The sequence below is a fragment of the Dermacentor variabilis genome, unplaced genomic scaffold, assembly GCF_050947875.1.
Source record: "Dermacentor variabilis isolate Ectoservices unplaced genomic scaffold, ASM5094787v1 scaffold_12, whole genome shotgun sequence".
NCBI classification, from domain to species: domain Eukaryota; kingdom Metazoa; phylum Arthropoda; class Arachnida; order Ixodida; family Ixodidae; genus Dermacentor; species Dermacentor variabilis.
In genome coordinates this window covers 17165118-17176017 of record NW_027460280.1, presented here as the reverse complement: position 1 = coordinate 17176017, position 10900 = coordinate 17165118, and the positions used below count along the sequence as shown (strand labels likewise).

The 10900-nt window shown below is 43.3% G+C and overlaps 1 protein-coding gene across 1 annotated transcript; it reads left to right on the top strand.

The window, feature by feature from the left end:
* The first annotated feature begins 3370 nt into the window (after positions 1 to 3370).
* LOC142566237 (uncharacterized) lies at positions 3371 to 4330 on the top strand. Its single transcript, XM_075677077.1, has one exon. It carries the CDS (start codon positions 3371 to 3373, stop codon positions 4328 to 4330), a length of 960 nt encoding a protein of 319 aa, XP_075533192.1.
* Positions 4331 to 10900: the final 6570 nt, after the last annotated feature.

Here is a 10900-nt window from a genome sequence, read left to right as displayed (position 1 = left end):
GGTCATATGCATTACGCCTTGCGGGTTTCACACCCATATTTCTCGCTGAACTATCAGCCGTTATTTTAGCTCTTCAAGAACTTCCGCCAAGTTATTGAACAGCGGTTATAGTAATTGATTCACTGTCACTATGCACATCGCTCATTTCATCTTCAGACAATACTGTAGCCAATACATTTAAATCAATAATCCGCTCAAACATAAGCATGGTGCCGTTGGTATGGGTTCTAGGTGATCCTGGTATATTCTTAAATGAACTGGCAGACACACTTGCGGGGATTTCTCTTGACTGACCAGCTATGCCCGTTATGGCCAATTTTGGCTTATTTATATATGACTGCTGTTTAGAGAAATTTATCTTTTCCAAGATTCTACAAAATTGAAAATCCAAATGCCAGAATGTAATCATTTGTCCTTCTTATGGGGCAACAAATGGGTCCCGCATGTAAATTAGAAATCTCCATAACAAAATTACGCTGCAGCATCCCACCGCATACAGGTCTGGTCTGGCAGCCTTCCCTCTGTGTGCAACCTGCCAGGAGCCCGAACACATTGATCACTTTCCAATAGCATGTCGTGGATGCAGAAATCCGAGGAAGAAATTAGAAATTTCATTCCGAGAATTGGGTATTATCTTTAACTACTCAAAATATCCTCTTCTTCGGAACTTATAGCCACAGCAAGATCTGCGTGGCAATTTGCGGCTATCTCTATGACATAAGAAGACTACCGTGTTGATTCTCGAAATGACCCAGTTGAAAAAGACAACAGGAATTCTTGTCGCAACTACAGAAATTTCTGTCGCGACTACAGAAATTTCCCTTGTACGACACAAGTTCCTGATGTTTCTGTAGTTGCGACAGACATTTTTGACGTTACGACAGAAATTCAGATGTCGCAACAGAAACACTCTGTCGCGAAGACCAAGAGTTCTGAAGTCGCAACAGAAACGTTATGTCGCGTCAACAAGAGTTCTAAAGTCGTTACTACAGCTTTCTATCGTGACAGCGATTCTGACGTTACGACAGAAATTCTGTCGTCGCAATAGAAAGATTCTGTCGCGACGACGAAGAGTTCTGAAGTCGCAACAGAAACCTTTGGTCACGACAACAAGAGTTCTGTAGTCACAACAGATTTCTATCGTGACAGCGATTCTGACGTTAAGACAGAAATTCTGTCGTCGCAACAGAAAGATTCTGTCGCGACGACGAAGAGTTCTGAAGTCGCAACAAAAAAGTTCTGTCGTGACAAGAATTCTGTAGTCACAACAACAGCTTCCTGTCATGACAGCGTCTGACTTTACGACAGCAATTCTGACGTCGCAACAGAAACACTCAGTCGCGACGGCCAGGAGTTCTGTAGTCGCAACAGAAACGTTCTGTCGCGACCACAAGAGTGTATGAAGTCGCAACAACAACTTTTTATCGGAACAGCGATTCTGACGTCGCAACAGGAACTCTCTGTCGGGACTACACAGAAATGTGCTACTTTTTATCGCAGCGACATAAGTTTTGACGCCTCGACAGAAGCGCGTTCCGTCGCGACACTTTAAGATTGTATGTCAGTTTCGCATTGGTGGTGTACACTGCGCTTTTTTCTTGCACGGTATTCAATCGTGCTTTTCTGAAGCCGGCAATGATAGCACCGACACCGGTATTAAAGTCGACGTGGTCAATTGTTATAATTGTGCCTTACGACGAGGCACTAGCAACGCCATACCGGCCTCATCAAAATCATACCATCTGCGGGAATGGCTGCGTATCTGTTTTACTTTATTTGGTAAAATGTGACACACAGGCCTGTGGACTTACATGTGCCGTTACACTGACACATTAGTGAATTTCCCAGAAATATTGCATAAGCTTTTGCGAAGTGAAAAGGAAGTTTTGGGTTGTTCCTCAAAGTTACGTGAAAAGCTGTTTCGCTCTGGTCTCATTATTCTGGTACAGTGCTGCGGTGAGAAACCAGTATGCTGTCAGAAAGAACACTCATTCACGAATGTTTATGTAACTATTTTGCATTGAACACACGAATTATGTGCGCGCTCAAAAGTGTAAAGAATGAGAGACAACTGTCGAAATGAGCAGTAACAACCCCAACAGTCACTGTTGTCTATTTCTAAATTTCTTATTTAATATGGATATCGTACATCAAAATTGATGTTCTAGCACTCCACGATGTACCTGTCTATGGTAAGAACACTTTTGCTCTTCTAGAGATGCGGAAGTGGACGCGGTGGAGTATAGCGGATTTTGGCTCTTAAAATGCAAATGTAAACATGAGCGCATCGTACTATTGACATGGCCAAAATGTACACTCGAAAGACATGTGAGGAGTGGTGCAGTAGCGAAGGGCAAGACTCCCGGACCGGATGGCCTTACTGCTGAATTTTATCAGTGTTTTCGTTCCCTCTTATCACCATTATTACGTCAGGTGTACCGAGAGGCCTTGGAAGTTGGGTACCTAACCGCCACAATGTACGAAGGACCACACCGTCCTTAAAGGCAAAAGCGATGATGAAAAGAAATTGCAAAAAGTTTACGGATATCGGCCTATCTCCTTATGCAATGTGGATTATAAAATGTTTGCTAAGGTATTAGCTAACCGTTTGCAAGTTGTAGTAAGATCTGTGGTCCGTGATCATCAAACATGTGGCATCAGGGGCTGGTGCTTCAGATTGGTGCTAGAGTATGTAGCTGAGGGGACTGGACAGGTGGCAATGGTAGATCTGGCTAAGGCGTTCGAAAGGGTGAATCACTCATTCCTGTTTACTATACTAGAGCATATAAATATCGGATCTCTGCTCCTTAGAGGTGTCAGGATATGTTATGCTAATGGCTCAACGCGGCTTATAGTGAATGGCTCTCTCTCCGATCCGATTAGGCTTTTATCATCAGTACGACAAGGATGCCCCTTGTCACCGCTTCTGTTCTGCTTGTATTTAGAGCCACTTTGTATGAGCATTCTTAAACAACAAAATTTCCAAGGGTTTAAATTACTGACTAATGAGGTTCGGGTTCTTGCGTATGCAGACGACGTGGCCTTTTTCTGTACCGATAAAAAGAGTGTAAACACCGCTCTTGCAATTACAGAAGAATTTTGCGCTGCTTCTGGTGCAAGCGTTAACTTTGAAAAAGGTTCAGGTTTTTGGTTTGGATTATGGGCCACAATGCCATCACGTTACGCAGGAATTCAATGGAAAGAAGATCTGCGTTATTTAGGTGTGCCTCTCTCACAGTATAGAAATAGCAACGCTCATTGGTCGGGAGAAGTTGGCAAAATTCAACGTAAAGTGAATTCATGGCGAGGGCGCAATGTGACAATGTTCTTTCGTGCTGAAGTGTGTAACGTTTTCTTAGCTTCCCGTCTTATGCATGTGCTCCAAGTACTGCACTGCTCAAGACTTCGCCTTCAGGCACTGCATCGCTTATTTGCAACATTCATTTGGAGTTCGAGCTGTGAATCGATGCGGCGCGACAATCTGTTTCTCCCCCTTGAACGCGGTGGTCTAGGATTAGTACACCTTTTCGTCAGGCAAATTGTTTCTCGCCTGTTCTTCTTTCGAGACAGTGACCATTCGTTCATGCGGGAAATGTTGCAACTGCGTTTAGTTCATTATGTTTCTAACATAGTAGTGTCATCAAATGTCAAAGATGTCCCACAGGCTCCTTGGGGCTTTCTCAAGGAGGTTGTTGACACATTTCTTTTCTTGAAAGTTAGATTCAGCCTGGAGTACGTGTTCACAGCGAGTCTAAAAGCAATTTCTGCGGCACTGGTTGACTCTGTTTTTCCAGATCCTTTGTATCGTGCACCTTATTTAAGCCGACCTTATCAGGATGTACTTAAACGCGTCCGAAAAATGTGTGTGCCTCCTGGAGTAAAAACGTTTTTCTTTAATTTACATTCGGAAACACTCCCTGTTAAAACTTGGTTGAATTCGAGGGGTTGCTTTGTGCCGTGGTCAACAAACTGTCGGCTCTGTCCACGTGCCGAAATCATAGATCACTGTTTCATAGACTGTAGGGACGCTATATTTCTTTGGGACATTCTCCAACGGACGCTTAAAAAGGACATTGACATGACTCCATACTCAATTATGTTTCTACCGTTTAAGGTTACAGGTGGTCCTCCCTATGACATGTTCATTGTACTTGGTTTATGTAGCCTGTGGAGAAGTAGACTCTGTGATCGCCATGCCGAAAGCCCGCGAACTACAAAATCCTTTTTTCGCGAAAGTGCTGCGTGTGTAAGAAGTGTGTACGCTGTGCAGGAACCTCCGCCAGACTGGATGCACTCGTTGGATGCATGTGTGTGTTTACCTGTGTTTTAAGTGTGTAGTTGTGTCCACTTTGTAATACACCTTCAGTTTTCTTTCCCATGTAACAAAGAAAAATGAAAGAGGAGTGGTGCAGTGGTAAGATGCCGGGCTCGGAATCGTGAGGTCGCAAGTTCGAATCCTTGACGGGGACGTTTCTTTTTAAATTTTACTTTTACTTTTTTCTTTGTTGTACTAACAAATTTACATAGCCTTAAGAAGATCTCTGTTAATTTTTAATTAAATATTGATGACGAACTACAGAACTTTCTACTACAGGACGTCACACTGCAGACAATAGAACTACAGAAAACAGAACTACAGGCAACAGAACTACAGAAACAACGTCCCAAAATACGATAGACTGAAATTTCCTGTTGTGCTTTTCAACTGGGAAATAATTGGATAGAGAATTAAATCCGTGATTGTGCCTTGGAAATTATTCTGACACCCCCCAAAAAGAATACAAAGTTTGTTCTTTATACAGAATTACATATTTTTTACTTCTACGTCTTCCACGTGAGTCCATTTTTTGGTTCACATTAACGTTATACTTCCCGATATCATTTTCCGTTTAAGTGTTTCTCTCTCCCCTTCCCTTGGCCAAGCTCCCGGGTAAGGGCCACTATGGAACAAGCAATCAAGCAAGCTCATCATGCCAGCCTCCCCATACCGCCCGTACCTCTGCGAGGGCGCTGGCAGTCAGTGCGGTCTCACATTCTTTGCCTCGAATAAATCGCGAAATGAAAACATGAATGTATATAAAGACGGTATAAGGCGAATGAATGCGAATGTGTAAAATAAATGTGTGTGCGTACCTTTCGTCACGATGACCACCCATCAAGACAATAAATGTGTTCGTGCCTTCGTTCAAAATTCTTTTTCACCTTTCTGTGTCGTTTTCCAAACAGCTTCGCTGGTCATCCGCCTTCGCAGAATTTTTTGACAAATGTTTTTCATGAGAGCCACAACAATTTCATTTCAGGTTGCATTTATTGCTCTCCGTCGTCTGTCGCAAGATACTTATTTGCGTTTTTTCTGCTTTACACAAATTATTTCATCTGAAAAAGAAAAATATCTTTATGTTAGGTAATATGGCGGCACCAACGCCACTTTGTTGAATATTCCGGGTATCGCGTGTTGCATCTCCATCAAAGTGTACCATCGCTGGTACTACACACCGCGCACTGCGTGGCGTTCTCCAGTGTTGTCGACGCGCACATCCCTGATTTATATCCCACATTTTAGTTTTATGCTGTGTCGCTATGGCTCGATGTGTCTCATTGCACTTGCTCGTGCAACCAAATAACGCTTACTGAAGACGACACCAACTGGCCCAGTAATATCTCTTTAAAACATCCAAAAGGGCCCTTAATATGCTTTCTTCGCGGTCTTTTAAAGCTGCGAAGGATCCACACCCATTGCGACGTGTAGAGTGTATCATCAGTTTAATGAAAATCCTGTGTGAATAAAGGGAATACCAAAATGCGTGAGAAACAAGATTTGCAGAAATGTTAAGACAACCTTATAGATCGTCTGCTTTATTTTCAAACCATGGAATTATAGCAAGACTGTTTTGTATTCTGCTAGAGATAGCGGGGAAAGAATACTATGAGCGAAATTTCTGCATTCACAAACCCATTGGAGCGCGACGTAAACAAAGCATTGTCTTTTGGCGAGAACGGTTCTAAGAAATATTGTCCTCGATCGAAACGGCGACTGTGGCAGCTGTAACGGGTGTGCAAACATATGGTATGTGTAGTGACCCAGTGGTTATTGAAGGCGGAGGAAACGCACCTCCGCGCATTTTGGGTTTCTTATTAGTGAGTGAGAAGCAGAAGACATCCGTGAAAAACAAAGACAAGCTGCCTCTTGTGCAAGAATGATGCAGTGTCGCATAAGGCGAGAGCCAAAGCTACAATCTTGGTGGTTTTGACGCATATCACATCTCGTTTTTGCACCTGCCCTATCACGAGACTCAGCATTTTTTCCTATATGCGTTTCTGTGTAAAACAGAATGGTTTTAAAAGGCGCCGTAAAATTCTATACGATTGGCACCTTTTCAGAGATGTATTATTGTTGGAAGATTGTTTGCAATAGAAGTGCAAATTGTTATTATTTTTTAGCTTTTTGAATACAACACGCCTCAGCTTTAAGATAACTTAATGGTGCTGGTTCATTACACAGCTCGTTGATTTTGCTACACACCTACCAAACTGCTTTTCTTTCGCGCCTTTCAGTTTTTAGTTAAGTGAAGAATGGGCTACTTCTGCTCGACAACTCCCGAAATTGGGCATCATGCTCCCGATTATTAATTTATGGTTTTTCAAGTATAGTTGGTGTCCAAATTAATGCTCCAGCGATGGCACTCTTTAGGTAACACAAGTTAATCTCGAACATCAAGCTCTTGCTGATTGCAAACGCCGGAAGCAATTGGATAGCCGGTAATACGTCATAGACAACCTCCTTTAAACACCACCTATAGGTGCTGATACAGTTATCTTGCATATTCTAAAAAATGAACCTAATGGTGATTAACTAGGGAGTCAATCTGATACACCTTAATTTTTGCCTCCGCTTCGTTCAGGTAGGAGCTGTCAGTTTTACGTCTGCTTGTATCAGGCTTGAACGACCTCGAAACAGACGACAGGCCCATTTCGTGCTGAGGGTTCTGCGCACACCCCACAGTCGTCCTTCATCATAGACAAGCGCTAACTGTGTTCGCAGTGATTGGAGCTGTGAGTAGAGCTGCGATGGCTCACCGTTACAGTGGTGATAGGGTTTTTTGTGCAGATTACTTGAAGGTGCACAAAAAGAAAATACCGCTTCATAGAAATTTCCGCAAGGTTTTAGACAATTGTGTATCTGCATTGCAGAAGCTCTTGCCGTAAGCGGCCAGCCATGCGCAGGATGACGACCTGATATGCCGAAATTGCTTCCAGTGACTAAAAGAAATGCTCTATTTTTTATGCTTCCCCTGCTGAAACAGCTGATGAATTCGTGCCGCAAGAAGACGAACTTGGAGGTAGAAAGCAGTGCTTATACCCACTTGAAACTTTGCCTCATGCGCGTCAGCTGAAGTCGGATTCGCGACTAAGGAACTTTCGCCCGGTGCAAAAGCAAATTCAACTCGGTGGCACTGCAAGGTGCAAATGCCACTCCGTGGAGTGCAGGCGCCATTTATACCCCTGAGGTACCAAATGCGGCGTGTGCGCCGAACGGTTCACCAGCTTTAAAGAAGGCTATGACGCGTGCTCATTGTACCAAGAGCGAATGCGTTTGTTGACTCTGTCACCAAGGCAACTGGAGCACCGAAAAGTCCAAGCTCTCAATCCAAATTTGTCAGCCTATATGATATGCAAAGCCTGACGCTGGCGCGATAGGCATTGAATATGGTCAGCACCAGACGAATCCGACAGAAGACGGTGGAACCCAAGAGAAGTCCAGACAGCTGTGAAATAGTATACCAAAAACGAGCGTCGATGTTTTCGGCAGAGTCCCAACAAAAAAGATGTAGTATCTGTTTCGATTGAGGGGAACAAAGAGTATGCTGCGACGAGGTTCATGACCCGCTCAGTACGAGAGACTTATCGTCTCTTTAAGGAAGCCAATCCGGATACATCTATTGGGCTCTCAGAGTTTTATTCCCTCCAGCCAAACTGGGTTCTTCTTGCTCCACAACAAGAAGTGTGCCTTTGCATGTATTGGGCCAACGCCACACAGTGTGTTTCCGCGCTAGAAGAGCTCGATGAAGGTGCTTACACAATTTACCAGCTAAAAGAACTATGCTTTTGCACCTCCCCCATGAGTGATTGTTTCCTGTACGATTGTGATTATTGTGCAAAAAAAGGATGCTTTAACTACTACAACTTTGGGAATTCCTGAAGAGACAGAAGTAAACTATGCAGTATGGGAAAATGGCGACCTCGTCAAAAAGACACCACTTTGCCTTTCTGCAGGAGCTTGGTGTATGGCTTGTCAGGTGGATCATACGTGATTCCATAAGAGGTATTTAAGGATCAGCGATACATGACGGCAAACGAAATCAACAGCACAGATTTTGTGTCTTCTATTTTGACTTTGCAGAGAATCGGAAAGCTGTTGTACAAAACGAAGTACAGCCATACCATTGGCACAATAAACAAGCCTCGCTATTTACGTGTGTCGTCACGAGTAGATCATCTACTCGTGACGTGAGGATCTACTCGTGAGTTTTGCTGTCATCAGTGATGACGTATGTCATGATGCTGCACACACTTGCTTTGCACTGGAAAAAAATATATGAGTGCATGAAGGAAGAATTTCAGCTTGACACACATGTCACATACGTGTCTGACGGCGCCAGCAGCCATTTTAAAAACAAGTATCAGCTTTACGAGCTGTCACAGAAGGAGCACGCATCAACGAAGCGTCTTTTTTCTGCCACAGGACATGGCAGGAATGCTTGCGATGGTGTTGCTGGCTTAGTGAAACACCAAGCCTCGCTCTACAATCTTAGAGCACCCAGCACTACAGTCATTAGGTCAGCCTGTGATATGGTGGCGCAGATGACAGCAACGCTGAAAACTGCTCAATGAAGGTGCAGGCGATGCAGAGAACTTTTGTCACGTCAAAAAGAACCAGTGGAAATCTGTGCCACGTGTTCCAGGCATACGGTCTTGGCACATTTGGTTAAGCGAGCCTGACACCACCAATTTGGATCGCGTTGTATTAGTGTCTCGCACTGCTGCAGGTAATTGGAAGAGGATCAAGCCTTTCTGAGTGCATGCACGGCTATGCTCGGAGTGCCTTGTTCCCTCTCTCTGCCCCCATGCTGGAGCACTTCAATGTGGCATATCCGGGTCATCAACAAGTGTACACTGACGGGTCAGTAAGTCAAGAGGCAAGCAACAGTGCCACTGCGTACTGGATTCACTTCATTAGAACTGCGTTATCTGGCCCTCTGGATCAGTTGGTCTTATGTCGAAAAGCGGAAAGAGCCGCCACTGCCGCTGCGCTTCGTAAACTGAGGGCGTGTTCTCTGCATGCTTTCATCGTTTCGCATTCGTCAGTGGTGCTCCACCAACAATCCCATGCATTGTATACCAGCATGTTCGGCCGAGATTTCATCTGGTCCTGCCAATAGTTAAATGAAGAAAGAAAGGCTCTACTTGACGCTTTGCACAGAAGGCAATTTCCTTATGAGTGCGTGGAACAGGTAGCGTTTCCGAAAAGACCCAAGTTTCTGAGAGAGGAAATGTCGTGCTCCATTCCAGCTTTTCTTAGAAACTGTGAACTTTCTGACAAGTGATGACTCTTAGGGACTTTGCACTTTCCATGATATAGTAATCTAACAGTTCCTTGTTTTATTTTTCTTAAAAGGCGGTAAAATGAGCAATCGCGGGCAATATCTGCCAGTTAACCCTGCCCTAAACAACACCATCGCCACTCCCACCACTGCCACTTTGGTTATATAATGATGCTTATATTATGATCAGTACGACATTTTTAGAGGCATTTACCTGCCATACATTCTGTTAGCTGTGCACATTCATAGAAAGTTTTCCGTTAATTCTGTAGCACACAAAGAAATACAAACTACATTAACAGATGGCACAAATTATATACGCTGCAAGGGGCGCGCACTTGCTCTTAAATAAAATGAGCCACGTAAAGGTCATGTTGACGCCTCTTCATTCCTACTCAAGCGAATGAGTATTGTACTAGACACACTTTTATGCTTAAGTATCAACCATAAGGCCAAAACTGCCTTTGTCTTGCAATCACGGTCAAGTTTAGGCAAGTCAGAGCCTTATGCACGTTCTGTTTACCCCGATGCCCGTTTTTCCGAGCACCTTGCCGCATTCTGGGAAAGCTCTCATTTCTGCCACCTGTATTGGGATTACACTCAAGATAATGCAACATGCTTTTGAATATTGTGTTTCACATACCTGTGAACAGCTGTTTACGTGATCTTGAGAAAAATTTACCACGAAGTTTTCTTATTTTTAATTGTAAATAATGTTCATTCTTGTCAAAATTTCAAATTTGAGGCGAATTGTAGAAATTGTAATTTGTGATACAGCAAGAATATTAAGCATAATTGTGCACTAGGTTAACGTCTCACAGTCCTACAAATTTGAAAAGGCTACATGGATTGCTTTAGTTGATAAAAGAATGTATATATAGCAACTCTTGAAGATTGTAGCAAATTAAGGAATCTTTCTATACCACTTCCGTTTTGCACGGAAGCCTCAAACAGGGCTAACTGACCCTTCTTTGCGTCTACGCTTTACACAGAAAAGTGCATTATTTGTAGCTGTAATATATTGTATTTCACATCGTTATCAATTTGTGAAAATGCCTTGTGCATGAAATAGGCACTTCCACACTGAAGAATCTCGCTTTATTTTTCCTCCTAAAATATTCATTTGGCAAAGAAGCCACGTTCACATTAGTGCTACCGAGTGATATGCGCATAAAATATAAAATATTCAATGCAGTCTAAAATATGAATTTTTATATCCGTGTTGATCTCTCGTGGAATCAATCACCCGAGGTGGCAGAAATGTAGGGAGACCACAAACAATGGAGGCGTACAATACT